We start from the raw sequence: 19520 nt of genomic DNA, 5'->3' as shown, positions 1-19520 counted from the left end.
ACCCCTTTTATTACCCCGATTGTCACTGCACCAGGGCAATCAGAATGAGCAAGGTAAGGTGCCGGGATTGTCGCATCTAATGGATGAGACAATTCTGGGAGGCTGCAGGCTGCTAATTTTAGGCTGGGGGGCCCAATAACCATGGATCTCCCCAACCTGAAAAAAAACAGCCCCCAGCTGTCTGTTTTATCATCGCTGGGTATCAAATTGGGGGGTATTTAAATAATTTTGATACTCTGCTGGGGACTGCAGCCTGTAGCTGTCTGCTTTATCTGTGCTGGGTACACCAATTTATTTTTATACCACTGTATAGACCGAGACAGCATGTGTGACTCCAAGTGATCACATACGCTGTCACATAGAGTGGGAGCGCGGTCTGACTGTAACCAATCATAGATGGCGGGACTGCCGGTGGGTGGGGGAAGCAGTGAATGTGTGTGAGAGTTAAGTCTCTGACCCAGAAGTAGTATTACAGCCGCGCAGGAGACTCTGTAAGTATAATGCTCCTGCTTTATTCCCGATTTTCCTTTTTTCCTTTTTTTTTTTTTTTTTTTTTAAATCCGGGATCCACAGGAGCTCCATGTTTTGGGTTGGTGCATGGATACTAGTTTTCTGGTGCGGACCCCGAACTTTATAGTTCGTCCATCACTACACTTATACTATATCACTACATTACACATCACTACTAATCTAAGAGTAACATGATGTAGGGGCTGAGAGCCTGATTCCAGCAATGTGTCATTTGCTGATTTGCATGCTGTCAGTTTGATATGTCTGCTTTCTCTGTTGCAGATTTAGCAGTTCTCAAAATGCTGAGCCCTGTATAACCCCGCCCACACCACTGATTGGCATCTTTCAGTGCGCACTGCACTGACAGAAAGCTTCTACTCAGTGGTGGGAGTGAGGTTACATAGAGCAGTCGACTTGGAGGCATGAGACACCTAGTTCTGTTGTGATGATCTTCTACTGATAAACATTGATAAAACATCTCAGTAAGTGACACATCGCTGGAATCAGGGTCTCAGCCCCTGCATCGTGGTGCTCTCAGATTACATAGCAAAAACCTGATGACAGATTCCCTTTAAATCAGCAGTTAGCTGGCTTATCTTTTCTTGGTTTAGGTGGATGACACTACTAACATTATCCACAGGCTGCTCCAAATGTAGTTTGACAGATGCACAGGGTAGAAATGCATTTTCTAAGCACTTGGTTGTAGTTTAGCCATAAGTTTAGAAAGGAGTTTTCATTTTCTGCAGTGCTGGAAACCGTTTCCAGGAATAAATCCTGGTGACAGGTTTCCTGCAGCAGTACCGCTATAAATGATGACTTGCAGGTCACAGCATGCGGCACCTAGACCAGATGGCAGACATTTGTATGGAGTGCTACCTGCCCCAGCTCTGGAGGACCGTGCATTAACTTTACTTACCATCTTGTTTCTACCTCGTCTTAATTTGCACATGCTGAACCTGCCGCTCCATCTGCTTTTGTTTCCTCTATCACCATTTTGTTCTTGAAATTACCTATATGTAAGAATATTTTACTGCTGATAAAACAAATGGCTCCCCCGTCTTTCATGTGGGTAGTAAAACTGTGAAAGCATGGCTGATTTAAGGAGAACAGTCTTCCCCCGTGGTCCCCACATAGCTTCTCATACAGCCAGATCAGATACCCACACTTTGCGCTGGCGAGGGGCAATCACCCCGAAACACCGTGTCTGCAAATTGGGATTCTGATCTGACATATATAGTAGGTCATATGAAGAGGCTTATTAAAAGGCCACTTGTGACTTTTAGGATTGCTGCTTCCAATAGGTGGCGCTAGAGTTTGTCTCCTTTCCTGGAGAGACAGTTTGGCTGATTCTGTCATCCTGGAGGTGCAAAGATAGGCCCCCTGCTTGGATGAATCTAGCATTCATATAGGTCCGACATTCCCCATCCAGTATACAGATGTTATACCTGATGAACTATTATCGGCTTATATGTACACTGTGTGTGTGTATATCCTGTGTCTTCTCACAGTGTAGCTGCACCGCTAGTAGGAAATTAATGCCAGCAGAAAATCAGTGGTCCTTCACACCTCTTATGTTTCTAGACTGCTGCGCAGGAAAGGGGGAAAAAAAAAAAAAAAAAAGACGACCAGTTTCTTTTGTTCTCTGTAAACGCGGAGAGAATTCCTGTCTGAACATTAATTTGGAGGAGGCATCCTGCGTTCCCCTGGCATTTTGGCCAAACACATTAAGCACAATTTGTTTATTGCAGCTTATCTGAGTAATGACAGTGGATACAAGACTATATTATTGGAAAGGGCCTAAAAAGTCAGTGTGTCATAACATTCATCAGACAGCTGCCATTTCAAGGGAATCTGTCATAATAGAAAAAAAAATCTATCTATGTAAATTGCAACTATTTAATTTTTAGTTTATTGGGGTTTTTTTGTTGAAAATATGAGAAATGTAATTTTTTAATTTCTCACATTTTCTGCTGTTGAACACTAGAGGGAGCAGCTGCTCCCCTATGCCAGTAAAAGCTATTGTAATGCTATGTAGCATTAGGACTGCTACAAAGATGGGGTGGCACAGCTGTTTGGTTTTTTTTTGTTTTTTTTTTTTGGAAAAGAAGGGAGGAGGATATTGTTGTGTTGTTGTCCCCACAAAGGGCAGTGCTGTGAATGCTTACATCATGGCCGCATCTGTGAGCACATCTAGCGCTCTGAAAATACATTATAATCGTACTTATTGATACCGTCCAAAAGATTATCAATAATCAGTTTAGGCTTCTTTTTTGATTGGTTAGTTTGAGCCAAATAAGAGTCTGGGTTTCAAGGTGTGTGCTGTGATTGGTTGTTTGATGGACTGTCCTATGTGCTGATTGGACGGCTGTCTGTCATTTTCTGTTACACAGGCTGGGATGACACAGCTCCTGATCCAGGCTAATGCCATGGTCTCAGGCCTAACTTATCAACAGTCTTATCTGAGGAGCCAATTTATTTGTCTGTGGAAAAGAAAGCGCACATAGGGTCTTACCAGGTATGAGATTTTACAAATAAGGTGCCAAAGGCACACTCACCTGCTGAAGTTGTGACAGGCACAACTCCTTGAAGCACATTTATCAAAAGTGGTCAGCAGCAGCCCCAAAAGAAATGGTGACCAATAAGGATAAAAAAAGAATCAGGTTCAATGCTGCGCTAGAAACCACATGAATCCAAGGATGTGTATTAAAAACCTTTTTTCTTTATTTTTGCAAATCAACGCGTTTCAAAGACCTATCCGTCTTCTTCATCAGGACACAAGAAACAATACCTATTTCTTGTGGTATTGTTTTTTGTGTCCTGATGAAGAAGACTGATATGTCTTTGAAACGTGTTGACCTGCAGAAATAAAGAAAAGGTTTTTAATACACATCCTTGGATTCATGTGGTTTCTAGCGCAGAATTGAACCTGATTCTTTTTTTATCCTTATTGTCAGAGGAGCCAATAGACACAATCAACATGAATATTACACTGTCTTAAGGTGACCCCGCTTGTGCTGTTTTTAAAGTGACACTCCACATTGAGATTGATTTGGGTTTATTTTTAGTATAGCAGGAAGATACACTTCTGTCATATACATCATTATCCTTACCGTATGGTTTAACATGTTTCTTATCAAGCTGTGTTCTGTAGGAGCTTCTCATTGTTTGGACCACAGCAGTGCGTGCCTGGTAGTACAACCAGGTTCTCTCCTCTAATAAGCAGCTCACTGTCAATAGACTATGTACATAGGGAGCCTGGTGTGGTTGCAATCAGAATCTCTGCCTGTATGTTATATTGCTCTGTTAGGTAGCAAAAACCTAATGAGCTGCGCACCCTGACACCTCACTGTGCTGGCAGTCTGTCTTGCTTTGACCAGTACAGATTTGAGCACTATTTTAGAGTGGATAGATGGGTTCATTGCTAAGGGGGAGGCTCATAAGTGGAGAAAGAAGAACATTTCTCTGATGAGATATATTTTTCTCTAATAAGATATACATGCAGTTTCCTTTTATTCATCTGTACTATTGATTTATGCAAAGTGGAAATGGCACTTATTCTTTCAGCAACTGATCAACACAGACCTTCAAAGCTGAACATTCAGTCAAGATGGACTTTTCTGATTGCACTTTTTATTGTTGATTATTAGGGATGATCGAATACCTCAGATATTCGGCTTCGCGAATATTTGCCAAATAGGTCGCCGCTCTTCGACTATTCGTAATATAAGTCTATGGGAAACCCAAATAACAACTATTCAGAACTATTCGGGCTTCCCATAGACTTACATTGCACATCGAATATTCGCATAGCGGCGAGCTATTTGTCGAATAATCGCGAAGCCGAATATTTGAGGTATTCGATCATCCCTATTGATTATGTAAAGTCCATTCCAGGGTTTGTAAATTCCATTGTCAGCTTTATAACTTGTCCATTGTTGTTCTATGGATATATTTGTGTGTTTTAATTGATGTATATGATTTCAGGCAGTGGCGTAACTACAGTTCAATGGGCCCCGATGCAAAGTTTGGACCTGGGCCCCCCATCAGGGTGGAGAATTACACTGACACTTGGCTTTTTCCCTCAGCACCCATCTTTCCCATACTCTGATATCCTGAGGATATAATATCCAATATTATAATGCATCTCATAGTCCTCCCTACATTATAATACAGGGTGGGCCATTTATATGAATACACCTAAATAAAATGGGATTGGTTGGTGATATCAACTTCCTGTTTGTAGTTTATCAGTATATGGGAGGGAAGAAACTTTTCAAGATGGGTGATGACCATGGCGGCCATTTTGAAGTTGGCCATTTTGGATCCAACTTTTTTTTTCCAATGAGAAGAGGGTCATGTATTACATCAAACTTATTGCGCATTTCACAAGAAAAACAATGGTGTGCTTGGTTTTAACATAACTTTATTCTTTAGTTATTTACAATTTTATGACCACTTATAAAATGTGTTCGAAGTGCTCCCCATTGTGTTGGATTGTCAATGCAACCCTCTTCTCCCATTCTTGACACACTGATAGCAACACCGCAGAAGAAATGCTAGAACAGGTTTCCAGTATCCATTGTTTCAGATGCTGCACATCTTGTATCTTCACAGCATAGACAATTGCCTTCAGATGACCCCAAAGATAAATGTCTGAGGGGTTCAGATCGGGAGACTTTGGTTTGGTGGCTATTTAACTGGCCCACGATGACCAATTCACTTTCCAGGACACTGTTCATGTAGGAATGCTCGGACCTGACACCCATAATGTGATGCACCAGCGCTGGCACCGAGCTCTCCTGAGTCACAAGTTCCACAGCGGTCTCATGGCCTGCAGCTATTGCGGATGCACCACTGGCTGAGGTCCTCGGGCCCCCTGAACCCTGGGCTTGGTTGCAATGGCAACCCCTGCGACAGTGATTGTTCGCCCCTGATTTCAGGTTACTGTATAGTTTTTAAGTGATTTCTTTGGCTAATACAATACTAAAGAAACAGTTTTTCCAAAATGTCCATTAGAGATCTTGGAGATTATGAGATACAGTATAAGTACTATGGCAGTATTTCTAATTTTATGTCAAATTTATAATCCATATACACTGCATATTAAAGGTTAATCTGTCAGGTGATTTTCTAGTACAATACTATTATCTTTAAATAGGGCTTAAGGAGACCTTTCAGGATCAGTAAGTTTTATTGCTTTAAGTTATCCCGTTATCCTGCTGTAAGCTCCATAGAATTCAGTGTGACATAGTATCTAGTCAAGTGTATGTAAATACAAACTGCATATGCCGTGCTCCCTCCTCCCACCTCTCAGTGCTGGCATCAGTGATAGTAAATCTAACCTGAATTTTCACTGCTGCCCCCACCTATATTCCTTCCCACCTCTCAGCAGTGATAGTGAATGCCCTGGGAGGTGGGTGGAGGGAGCACTGAATATGCAAATTGTATTTACATACACTTGACTAGCCTGCACCAGACTTTGAATTTTACGAAGCTTACAGCAAGATAACAGGATAAGGTAGAGCAATAAATGTATACATACTCTACATGGGAACATAAGAACCTTTTGTCATGTATGTTATTAGAAAAAAAATGGTTTCTTTCTCCTCTTGAACTAATCATTGATTTGGAACATTCAAATTCTCGGGTAAAATCTGTTCTCAATGAATACAGACTTTCCGATTACTGAGATAGAAGATGACAGTTGGTGCTTATAAAGTTCTATGGAAAACTGTAACTGTTATTTCTGGAAAACTTATCGCTGGAGGTCTGTGTCGGACTGTGTAGCGACTGTCATCTCCTATCTCGGTAATGGGAAAATCGATCTTCGCTGAACACATATTAACCATGAATTGAGAATGAAAGATCAGTCTAGGAGGTGAAAGAAGCAGATTTCTCTGATTAGATATGTTACAAAGTTTCTTATTTTCATGTGCACTATTGATTTATGAAATAAAATGTAAAGAGTGGTTTAGAATAATAATAATAATAATAATATTTATTCATTTATATAGCGCTATTAATTCCATAGCGCTTTACATACATTGTCAATACTGTCCCCTTTGGGGCTCACAATCTAAATTCCCTATCAATATGTGTTTGGAGTGTAGGGAGCAAATCGGAGAACCCGGAGGAAACCCACACAAACACGGGGAGAACATACAAACTCCTTGCAGATGTTGTCCTTAGTGGGACTAGAACCCAGGACCCCAGCGCTGCAAGGCTGCAGTGCTAACCACTGAGCCACCGTACAGTGCTAACCACTGAGCCACCGTGCTGCCCCGAACCATCAACCGTAATAAAATAGTGAGAGATTATTAGTAGTCACCATTTCTGCTACTGTCGTAATGTAAATTACAACCTCAAATTTCTTGAGGCTGTTTTGTGTTTTATCAGTTCGTGTCAAGGGTGGCGTTATAATAGAGAATATGTAAATAGCAGTGTCAAAGGCAAGGAATTATAAAAGTGAGTAAAGTGAGTATGCAATAATATAGTATTTTCATATATTGAATATTTTTCTTTTTCTAGCTTAGTTGCATATGATAACATTATAGTACAAAAACAGTTGTGTGTTACAATGACTTTGTATTGATAGCCTGTTATTAGGATAGGTCCTCAGCACCAGATTGGGGTTGGGGTGGAGGCTCCAAAAATTGGGACCAGCACTGATCAGCTGTTTTCAGCTCCGGTAACCAAGTGCAAACATTGATTGGACCTGAATAGCATTGTTCTGTTTACTGTCTAGTAGCCGTTCCCAGGTTCTGCACCTCAGATGCAACTCACATAAATAGTAACGTGATAAGTAGTGATGGGTGAATAGTAAGATGTTCGGGTTCAGATCATTCACACCGAATACCTAGTACTATTCCAGTATTCGTCACATGGGCGGCACGGTGGCGCAGTCTTGCAGCGCTGGGGTCCCGGGTTCAAATCCCACCAAGGACAACATCTGTAAGGCGTTTGTATGTTCTCCCCGTGTTTGCGTGGGTTTCCTCCGGGTACTCCGGTTTCCTCCCACACTCGAAAAGACATACAGATAGGGATTCTAGATTGTGAGCCCCAATGGGGACAGTGTTGCCAATGTATGTAAAGCGCTGTGGAATTAATAGCGCTATATAAATGAATAAAATTATTATTATTATTATTATTATTATTATTATTATTATTAAATAACGAACCTAATGCAAGTCAATGTGGAACCTGAGCATTCTTCTTGAAGATTTCCGAGAAAAATACTGGGGTTCCTCATTGACATGCATTTGGTTAGTTATTTCGTGACGAATACTGGAATAGTACGATGATGTGAATAATACCTCCTCTAGAAAATTATCTGGAGCGTCACAACATTTTTGTGACGTTCATGTGGGTAACCTGAATAGTATGAAAGTAAATGCTATTAAAAAAATAAAGTTGCCAAAAAGAGGAGGAAACCTAAAAGAAATCCTTTTTCAAAAAGAAATCAAATGGATTTTTTCTATGGGCACTAGATTCCCTGCTGGTCTTAATAAAAGAAATGAATTGTTGTTCGCTTATTGAATAATCTGTTGTATAGATATATATATATATGTCGTTAGTAAAAAATAGTCAGAATTTTGTAAGAAAATATATATGTGTAAAGTGATGTTTATTTCAGTGCTTAAATATAGCTTTTTCCATAATGGGTTAAAACGTTTGTCTGCTAAACTCTTTGTCCATGTGATCACATGGTGGGTCTCAGCGCCTTTTTAATCAGTCCTGTGAATATATGTTTTAGAGACAGACTAAGATCAGGTCGATCGAAACGCGTCCTCTCATCTATGGGCTTCCTTGACCATGTTATGGACTTTTCAATATGTCCATAACATGAAAAACGTTGCGTGGATCAATTGCTGGAAAAACCCTTCCTTTGGAATAGTACTGGGTATTCGGTTTGACTAATCTGAACCCAAATATCTTGCTATTCACCAATCACTAGACTGATGAGTAATAAGAAGGTGGTTAAATTATTGTAGTTTAGCAGTCGTAATCACACTACACGGTTGCTCAGTGGTTAGCACTGTAGTCTTGCAGCGCTGGGGTCCTGGGTTCAAATCCCACCAAGAACAACATCTGCAAGGAGTTTGTATGTTCTCCCAGTGTTTTTGTGGGTTTCCTCCAGGTTCTCCGGTTTCCTCCCACACTCCAAAAACATACTCGTAGGGAACCTAGATTGTGAGCCCCAGTGGGGACAGTGTTGCCATTGTATGTAAAGTGCTGTGGAATTAACAGCGCTATATAAATGAATAAATATTATTATTATATATTAAATAAAGCTTTCAGAGGAAACAATTTCCTCTCTAATTCTAAAGATCAATACAAATCTATGAAACAGGGCACATTTTCATTTTTTGTTTTTGATCGCTTATCTTGAAAAACGGCACAAAAACACTTGTTAGTGGTAGGATAATCCCTAAGCAAATTTATATTTCTGGTCTTAGTTATTTTCTAAAATGAGATTTCTATGATATGATATTATCTTTAGTCCTACAAACATTCAGTGCATACTGCTTGGTTACACAAGGGCAAATAAGCCTTCAGAAATTCTTCTCATGAGGAACTATATAAAGAAAATATGACAATATATATATATATACATATTCTTCTATGTTGCAGATGTAGACTTCCCCTTACGGAAAGACAATGTTATGTCGGAGGGTACCACACTAGAAGCCCTTCTACGAGGTGAGGGACTAGAGAAAAAAGATGTCAGAGAAGAAGACAGCCTACAAGAAATTCAGGTAAAGTGTTGCTATCTAAATAAAAAGCTAAAAAAAATTATTCGCTATGTCATATCTCTATTATTGAAGTTGAACAACGCAGACAATCCCCATTTTAAATCCAGAAGAGCCAGTCAACCCAAACAAAAACATTTATGATGCTCCCCCAAATACCTCGAAGTGGCTCTTCTCTGCCTAATAGAACGATTCTCTCAAGTGGGGACTTCTGTTACCTATAAGCTAGTACTACATATACACAGGAATGGGATAACCACTAAAGGTTAAACAATTAACCCACTTTCACAATTTTTATTTTTTTTTAATAAAAAATGTACCATATGTATTTTGGGCTAAAAAATATTTTTGCAATTTGATTTTCATTACAGATTTTGTACCGTTTTGGTTCTACAGGCTCTTTATCTGTCTTTTTCTGGTTCCTCTAAAGCTCATTTATGGAAACACCAAATTATCAGGGCTATCCCATGAGCAAACTACATTTTAATTTATAGATCTAGGAATAATAATAATTTCCACTTTTGGGTATGTTAAAGAAAAATGTTCCTGTGCTTATATATACTGTTATTTACACCCTTCAAAAATGTACCCAAGTAATACAATCACAAGTAGTTTAAAATTTATTTTTTTTTATTAATAAACTACAAATAACAAGTAATAAAAGAGGTTAAGAATATTTAAAATATCCAGGGTTAGCAGACATATGTATGATATAGGTATGGAAAACTTGGCACACAATGCATATCAAATGGAGCATCAGTTTTTATTATGTATATATACTATATCTGACTGTCCAGAACTGCTCCAGTTCATGGTATGGTCCACACATACCACAGACCATGACCAGGGGAGGAAGTATATGTGGCACCCTGGACTAGCCAGGTCGTCACAGGTACTGCAACAACACCCCCCACACCCTGAGATAGGCACATCAGCCAGACACCAAATCCTTGTTGCCTCCCTCCAGGGGCTGATGTCCACACCAGGTGGGGCGGTTGGCCCCACCCACTGAGGAGTTCACAGTCCTGGAGGCGGGAAAAGGAGTCAGAGTAGTTCAGTACGAGAGTGTAAGAGAGAGGAGTGAAGTAGGAGTAGAGGAGCAGACTGACCGTGTACGGGTACGTGGCCCGGGCACCAAGAGCAAGGTTGGCAGACGGTGGTGGAACCGTAGGACCGGGGACGGGCGGTGGCCCGCCGGTACCGAACCGGGGAGCGAAGTGAAGCCAGCACAAACCGGCAGGGCCTGTGAACCCCGACCAGGCTTGGAGTCGCCGTTAAACAGGTCAAATCCGTTAGTGACTGGAACCCCAGGGGTTTCCAAACAGCCAAGACCCGATTGAAGGCAACAGTCCAAACAGCAAAAGGGAAATACAGCTAACGCCACAGCTAGAATTCCCAGGGCCAGAGCCTGCGGGCAAAAGGGCTCCTCTGGCATATATCCACGTTGGGGAGCGGGTTACCGGTGGGAAGCCATCGGGACCGAAGTTACACAAAAGGTGCAGGGAAAGGCAGCCACCACCAACCGTCCGGGAGAAACCACAGCAGCCGGCTGCGGGACCCGTCCATCCAGCCGTTTGTTTTACCAGAGACTCTGCATCCGTTCTTGGCTGAGTGAGTACCACCGTGCCATCCGGCACCGCGCTGCCCCCGCGACCCTGCACCTCACCAACCGTGCCTCCCCGCCTTACCTCACCGGGCCCCGGGACAACCAACCCCTACCCACGGAGGGGGAAACAACATCCCAGCTGCTCCCTGCCATCGCTCCCGGGATCCCCGTCACTAGCAGCGGTGGTGCCCCAACCTCACCACAAACCGTGGGTGGCTTCACGGACCAAATCCCCAAACCAAACCACCCCTTTCACTCACGGGCGAGGAGCGCCGCTCGAGTCCCCGGATCTGGCCCACCGCTCGAGCCACCGAGCAGCAGCAGCGCTGGACCCGAGCATGGTGAGCGCAGCGCCCTCCCCGTCCGCGACATATAAGCCACTTATAAGTGAGTATATTGACAAAACAGCAGGGGCTTGCGGCTGCTACTTTTTGAAGTAGCACATTTCCCTGCCTGTTTTATCACAGGAGTGTCTCCAGTCCTGTGAGCCCATCATAAATCAAGTTACTGGCATAAGCTCTGCAGCTGCTAGATCTCCTACATCACTGACTTGCATTAGTTCAGAGGATAGGAGACATGGCAGAAACGCTCGTTCCAGTGATACGGCAGATAGTGAAATGTGTTACCTCAGGAGCAGCATTTACAAGTCCTTGCTGTTTCGGCTTATAATTGACTTACGCTTCTCCACTGGCCAGAAGTTGTGGTTTGAACTGGAGCAGCTCGGTATAGTTAGACACCTCAGATAAGACCGAACATAGCAGGGACACATTTCTAGGAATATCTTCACAGTTTTTTTTCACATTCAATTGTTGAACCTATTTATTCTTATATGGTCTGTTGATTAAAATTAACTTTGTTCATGTGTCAACCCCTTTAAAATTGAATCTACATGAAAAAAACAGGCCATAAAAGTAAAACAGTGCATCATTTGTAATGAAATCCAATTGCAAAAAAAAAAAAATAATAATTTTAGCCCAAAATAAAGGTTTTTTTAAAAAAAATAAAATAAAAAAATGCCCCTATTGGTGGCCAACCATTTAACTCCACTAGAGTTTAATATTTTTCAAAAGTATACAGCTTATCATTTTTTTGGAACACACTGTATTCCTAGACTTGATATTAAAGGGGTTTCTTGGAATCGTCATTTATCAGTGCATGACTGTTGGGGCCCCCTCAAATGATAAGAAGATTCCCCTCACTTTGCAGAGAGCAGCATTTGGGCATGCTTACACAGGAGTGGCAGTGTGCATGCTCCAGCACCGCTGCATTTACATGCCTTATTTCTGCTGTTATGCAGTGAGTTGTAATGAATAGCTGAATCCAAGAGGAGCAAAGAACAATAGGATAAACAAGACCTAAAATATAACGTTTATTAGATACATATAAAATGAGCAGAAGCTCACAAGGTGAGTAAAAACAATAGCAAGCACACAGCCAATAGTGGTGCTGTAACAGGGCATATATAAGCCCAAATCAGATCACCCTTGGTAAGGAGTTACACTAGGTGACTCACTTTGGGAGTGAGTGTTTCTGACATATACATGGAGTTGTTTTTCGTGGCATTCCTGTGGGATTTGAAGAGCTGATTGACAGCTTCCCTGGGAGACCTGAATAATTTGGTATAGTCGTCCTGCCACCTCTTCAGGATCTGGTAAGAACGTTCCCTATAGGGGATCGAATGAGAATCACGTTTTCTGGATCCAAAAGAAGCAGGTTTGGGACACAAATACTCTCCACTGTGGCCCCTATTATTTGGCAATAAGGAGGTATGTGTCTCTATTTTTTGTCTTATCATCCTCTGGGTAATTCATAGGAGGCTCCTTGGTTGCTCTTATGGTTGTCACCTAGTGTAACTCCTTACCAAGGGTGATCTGATGATCTGATTTGGGCTTATATATGCCCTGTTACAGCACCACTATTGGCTGTGTGCTTGCTATTGTTTTTACTCACCTTGTGAGCTTCTGCTCATTTTATATGTATCTAATAAACGTTATATTTTAGGTCTTGTTTATCCTATTGTTCTTTGCTCCTCTTGGATTCAGCTATTCATTACTATTGCTACTGTGGATCCCCAGGGCATTTTTGCTATTTTTGTATGCAGTGAGTTGGAATGAACGAATCCAACAATACCTCCATTTTTATGAAGTTAGACCCTGCCCTATATATATATTTTTATTTATTTTTATTTTTTTTGCAATACTTTTCTGTACATAATTACTCATCCCTTACCATCTTGTGGCCTTTTATTCAGAGGGTTTTAGAAAATGATGAAAATGCAGATGATGCAAATGGTGATGACGACTTTGAAGAAGAGCTTCCAAAACGAAAGAACCGGAGCAGGGGACGGGTGAGGAAGCTGCTGTTTTAGGAAGAACATTACTTATCTTTAATATCATTTTCATATCTATGGCCATGTCTTGGGCTAGCCTTCTGTAACCTTAAAGCACCACTACAGCGTTTTTTTCCAGCTCTGAAGTGGGGCTTTAAATGTAATCCCCCTGCCCCCGGGCGTATTCTCACCTTCTGGCTGCTTCACGTTTTACCAACACCGCTCTGGTCCCACGGCACCATCTTGTGACTATAATTTCTGACTGGTTAGAAGTTACATCATAAATTCCCAATACATCTCTATGAGAGCCAAAATGAGGCTCCCATAGAGATGTATTGAGTTGAGACTTCCGATGCTCCATGAAACACTGGAGCTGCCGGCAGGTCACAAAGCTCCCGAGACCGACTGGAGCGGCGGCAATAGAAGGTGAAGATGGCAACAGGTGAATGTAAGATGGGGCAGGAAAATTTAAAGCACCACTGCAACCATGAAATTAAAAAAAAAACCGCTGCAGTGGTGCTTTACGTGGGTTTATTGGGAATACATTTCTTCAGTCTGTCAACCTACACAAGGTTATAATAAAAATAAGAGCTGTTACTTATTTTCCAGGGTCCACGGCTGCTTCAATCTTTGTTTACAGGCTACTATGGTGATGTCAGGAGTACAGTGCCTATAACCTCTGCAGACAATCACTGAGCTCAGCGGCTATGCTGGAGCTGAAAACAAAGACTGAAAGAGCGTTAGGGAGGTAACACAGGAGCTGGGAAGGCGAAACACTTATTTAACCGAGCACAGGTTGAGCTGACAAAAATGATTCCCGGTAAAACCATTTCATTTTAGGGAAAAAAAAACACTGGGAAAGTAAACAGTGACTAAATAGTGTAAAAATAAAATTATTTTCCAAAATTTAGTTAAGAAAAATAGGAGAGAATTTGTGTACCAAAACAACAATTAATTTTGCAACTAAAAAAATATGATGCTGCATTTATAGGATTTAGATACTTCAGCAAGGCATCAGTTTGTTGTTTCCAATGTCTTTTTACTTCAAGGATAAGGTCACGTGTTTTTTTTAAATGACTTTTTTTTTAAAGCAGATCAGCTTCAAAAGTCACATAAAAAATGTCTGTGTGATCATAAAACATGATTATGCGCCAGTTTAAGTTTTATTTCCGTTTTAGGCTCGTGGTGGCAGGAGAAGGAACGATACTTCTTTTGACGAGCATGACAAACCTTACGTATGTGACAGTAAGTAGAGGTGTCCTGATGTGCCATGGCTTTGGTCTTCATTCCGCTCAGTAGCAGTGATGAACTTGCATTATATCGTTTGCTCATGTTTCAGCTGTGGAGCTTTTACCGTCTCTTTGCTGGCTGTATATCTCCTCCTAAAAACTTTCGATTTGTGCTGCATGTTATCAAGTTGGGTTTTTTTTGCAGATTGACGTCTGTGACTTTTAGCTTCACAGTGTATCAGTGCCTGAGACTGCATGGCTGCAAGCATTATTTTGTGTAATATAAACCAATCGTTGTGGCTAAAGGCGGCGTTACACGCTACGATTTATCTGACGAGATGTCGTCGGGGTCACGGTTTCCGTAACGCACATCCGGCATCGTTAGCGACGTCGTTGCGTGTGACACCTACGAGCGACTCCGAACGATCGCAAATAGGTTGAAAAGTGTTGATTGTTCACACGTCGTTCAGTTTCCAAATATTGTTCGTCGTTTGCAACACAGCAGACATATTGGTACGTTTGACACCCTGCCAACAACGAACAACACCTGAACGACCGGCTTGGTCAAACGATATATCGCTGAACGTTGTTGCGTCGTTTGTGAGATTGTTACGTGTGACCGCTAATAAACGACCTATGTACGATCTCGGCAAATCGTATCTACGACCTGGGCGTGTCACATCGTTTAAGAGATCGTCAGATAAATAGTAGCGTGTAAAGCGGCCTTAAGGCTTTGGTCTCATTACAAATGCTATAGGACTACTTTATCTAGAATAAAGATAGAAAATAAATAAATTATATATATATATATATATATATATATATATATATATATATATATAATGCATGCATATACATGCATGCATGCATGCATATATATATATATATGTATATATATATATATATATATATGTATATATATATATATATTATTATATAGACGCGCACACACACTGTATTGTGGCTTAAACTGTACCAACGAGCGATGAGTGAATACTAACTATTTTTAAGGTAGGATTATTCATAACAAATCCCAAAGTGCTATTCTGACTTCTGTCACCAATAACGAACCTCATCAGGTCAATGGGGAGCCAAGCATTTTTCTTGAAGATTTCCCAGAAAAATGCTCAGATTCCCCATTGACTTGCATTAGCTTCACTATTCGTGACAAGTGCTGGGATGCGGTAGTACTTTTGGATTTGTTACCAACAGTCCGAATCCGAATCGTTCATATTCGCTCATGACTAGTTCCAACTTATTCCACTTGTGAACACTATCATGGTTAGGGCGTCCACACTTGGCAATGTAGTGTAAGCATGTACGGTAGATTGTTTGTGTCCAAGCAGTTTTCTCTAATTGCAAATTTCTGTAACCTGACCTCTTTAGTATGGACATTTCTGCAGGCATATATTTAATATGGATAAGTTACATACACAACAGTGGCAGTCTCTTACCTTTTTTCCGTTTCTCCATACTAACCTCTGTTTCCTAATATTTGAATCATGGTTTTTTTTTGCCACAAACTATTACAATAATATAAATTCTCCCAAACAAACTTATTTTTTCCTTTATCGTAGATAGAATATACCATAAATAGTTTGATTTCAGAGGTGTTTAATTGAACACATAGAACGAAGTTTCCTGACTGGAAATTACTTATTTCTGCTTGGATTTATTTTAGAGCGCAAGAAAATAAACATAAATTACAATGAGGTGATTATGCCTCGTTTAGATCATTCATTTATAACTTTAGGCAGAAAAATAAGTTTTATATAAGGCAGTAAGACGTGTAACCAGCATTTTACCCATCAATTGAGAAACTAGAAATGCAGAGATTAGTTCTCTTTAAGGCCAAGGTTTCCTACATTGTTTTTATTTTTTAAAGACGTTGGAGCAGATCAAAACTTTGCCCTTAGGGCTTGTACACACAGTGGTTTTTGTGGACTTTTTTGTCCAAAACATTTTTTCACATTTTACAGTATGAGCAAAACGAGAATGAGGTTTCTACAATTTTTTTTTTAAATTGCAGGTTGTCAATTCTTTCGGGATTTTGCTGCATTTTTACCTAGTGAGATTATAGCGTAACAATCACATGAAGAACACAACAAAAATGCATAGAATGGACACTGAAATTTTCTCGTGGGAAAAAACGCATCAAAAACTATACATATGATCATAACCTTATACTGTTTCTGACATCCCAGACATTAGCTTACCAGGTCATATTCACATGTTCAAAAGATGATCTCATAAATGCAGAGATAACAGCAAAAAAATGGGATTATATAACGTAAAACTATAATTCTCTTTGTCACACAATTTAACTTTAGTATCAAATTGGTATATGTTTGTTATTTTAATTTTAGTACTAATTAAGATAGCAAAACCTACAAACTCCCATGTATGCAAATACTGGAGAACAGTTTTCTAATGGCTAGGTGCTATTCTGAAGTCCGTATTCACGTACATGTTTCATATGTGTTTTTGTGAAGAGAACACATGCCTATTTCAGTCTATAGGCATGTCAACATTGTATCCATTCAGTAGTAGGTAGGAGAAGCTCAGAGCACATTTGTTTGCACACAAGAAAAACAGATGCCATGTTGATGGTAAAAACGTCCCCCCCTTCCATAAAAATGGATGAGAATTGAATGGAAAACACTGATAGAAAAAAAAAAAAAAAATATATATATATATATATATATATATATATATATATATATATATATATATATATATATGCAAAATAAAACCCACGTGTGAATGCGTAATGTTAGAGAGAGACCCGTCAATCTTAAGGACCTGGGTTGGAGAAGGCAGGAGACAACCGTCCCATCAATCATTTCTAATAGTGATGGGCGAACCCAAACTGTGAAGTTCTGGACCCATACAGAACACATAGTGTTCGTACACAAGCTCCCGGACACAGGATTTCCTGGGAAACCCATGTTACAGCTCGGTTCCAGAGGCTATAAAAAAAAAGCACATTATTAAAAAACATTATGATTATACTTACCGGTCTAGCGACACGTCCTGCAGACCCGCTATCTCCCAGCTGCTTCTGAGTGCGATCATTAACGTCCGGCGGTATTCACTGCACTGCTCATCACTCGGCAGTCTTCAGCTTTTTTTGGCTGTGTTCGCGGTGACGTCAGGGTTCGCCCGAGTCCATGGCGTAGCCATGGACTTGATTGAACTTTGGCTATAACTGTCAGCCTTCTTCTCGCTCTGTATAAATGTTTGTCTGTACAAAGTGATTAAGCAGAGCTGACATTGCTCTCCCTATGGACTAGGTCGGACTAAGGATTTTTTTTATAACAAAGATGGAGTCTCTAAATGTTTTTTTTTTTTGTTTCTAATTAAAAAAAAGTTATGTTTTTGTTTTTTGTTTTATACTGTTTACTAGAAATTCATGGTGCCCATGTCTAATTTGGTGTGACACCATAAATTTTGGGCTTAATACCAGCTGATAATACAAAGCTGGCCCTAACCCCATATTACCCAGTGTGCCACCGCCATCAGGGCGGCTGGACGAGTTTGGTAAAGCACCAGAAAATAGAGCTTCTATGAATGTGCCATTTTCTGGGATGACTGGGGTCTGCAATTTGCAGCGGGGGAGGCCCAGACAGCTTAGGTCACCCTGTGCTGACTATTCCAGCCCTCCGCTGCCTGGTTTTACCTGGCTGGCCACTATGGCAGGAGCCCACGCAATTTTTATTTAAATAATTAAAAAAACAAATGGGCTTCTCTGAATTTGATTGCCAGCCAAAGTAAAGCCAGGCAGCTGGGGGTGGCAGCGAGGTAGCCGTCCTCTTTATCTGCGCTGAGAATCAAAAATACTGCGGTGTGCTATGTCATTTTTTTTAATTATTTATTTATGTTTACAGTACTGTGATGCCAGGCAATCACAGACACCGGCACAGAGAATGGGCGTCTATGATGGGCGTTTTGATCGCCAGTCAGTTCAAGCCAGGCAGCTGGGGGCTCGGATTGTCAGCGTGATAAGGCCCAGGTGTTCTGGGCCCCCAGGCTAAAAACCGCAGCCTGCAGCCGCCCCTGGAAGGGGCGCATTGTGTCTTAGTGCCATTTCCAGGCTCTTTACCTGGCTCGTCCAGCGGCCCTGATGGTGGTGGCACGCTGGGTAATAAAGGGGTCAATACTAGCTTTGTATTCTCAGCTGGTACTAAGCCCAAAATTCATGGTGTCATTAGACATGGCCACCATGAATTTACTAGTAAACAGTAAAAAAAACCAAAAACACAACACATAGAAACATTTTTTATATTAGAAATAAAGGAGACAGCGGGTCTGCAGGACGTGTCGCGGAACCGGTAAGTATAATGACAATGTTTATTATTAACTATATTCTTTACTTTACAGCCCTCGCTGCCCCATCTCATAACTATAAAAAACAAGCTTGGGGTTTGGACGCAGGTTCGCATTATCTCCGGCCCCGAAATCGGACTTAACAAAAAGCTCGGGTGAGGCTCCTGATCCCGAGCATCGGGGGGTTCGCCCCTCACTAATCTCTAAGGGGTACTTTGCACGCTGCGACATCGCTAGCCGATGCTAGCGATGCCGAACATGATAGTACCCGCCCCCGTCGCACATGCGATATCTTGTGATAGGTGGCAGCTTCACACGCACTTACCTGCCTTGCGACGTCGCTATGGCCGGCGACCCGCCTCCTTCCTAAGGGGGCGGGTCGTGCGGCGTCACTGCAACATCACATGGCAGGCGGCCAATAGAAGCGGAGGGACGGAGATGAGCGGGACGTAAACATCCCTCCCACCTCCTTCCTTCCGCATAGCCGGTGGACGCAGGTAAGGAGATGTTCCTCGCTCCTGCGGCTTCACACACAGCGATGTGTGCTGCCGCAGGAACGAGGAACAACATCGTATCTCCTATTGGTGCGACATTATAAAAATGACCGACGCTACACCGATCACCGATTTACGACGCTTTTGCAATCGTTTATCGGCGCATCTAGGCTTTACATGTTGCGACGTCTATATCGGCGCCGGATGTGCGTCACTTTCGATTTGACCCCGACGATATCGCAGTAGCGATATCGCAACATGCAAAGTACCCCTAAC

General features: G+C 41.4%; 1 protein-coding gene across 7 annotated transcripts in view; it reads left to right on the top strand.

The window, feature by feature from the left end:
• The window catches only part of DPF3 (double PHD fingers 3), a 235017-nt gene that overhangs the window by 138480 nt on the left and 77017 nt on the right, over nt 1-19520 (top strand). For all 7 annotated transcript variants that reach the window (XM_075330130.1, XM_075330128.1, XM_075330127.1 and 4 more), the window contains exons 4-6: nt 9142-9266; nt 13118-13213; nt 14374-14440. In XM_075330130.1, the coding sequence (XP_075186245.1) occupies nt 9142-9266; nt 13118-13213; nt 14374-14440 (288 nt within the window). The remainder of the gene's footprint in view (nt 1-9141; nt 9267-13117; nt 13214-14373; nt 14441-19520) is intronic.

The sequence above is a fragment of the Anomaloglossus baeobatrachus genome, chromosome 12, assembly GCF_048569485.1.
Source record: "Anomaloglossus baeobatrachus isolate aAnoBae1 chromosome 12, aAnoBae1.hap1, whole genome shotgun sequence".
NCBI classification, from domain to species: domain Eukaryota; kingdom Metazoa; phylum Chordata; class Amphibia; order Anura; family Aromobatidae; genus Anomaloglossus; species Anomaloglossus baeobatrachus.
The sequence above is the reverse complement of the archived record's forward strand: the minus strand, read 5'-3'. Positions and strand labels throughout refer to the sequence as shown.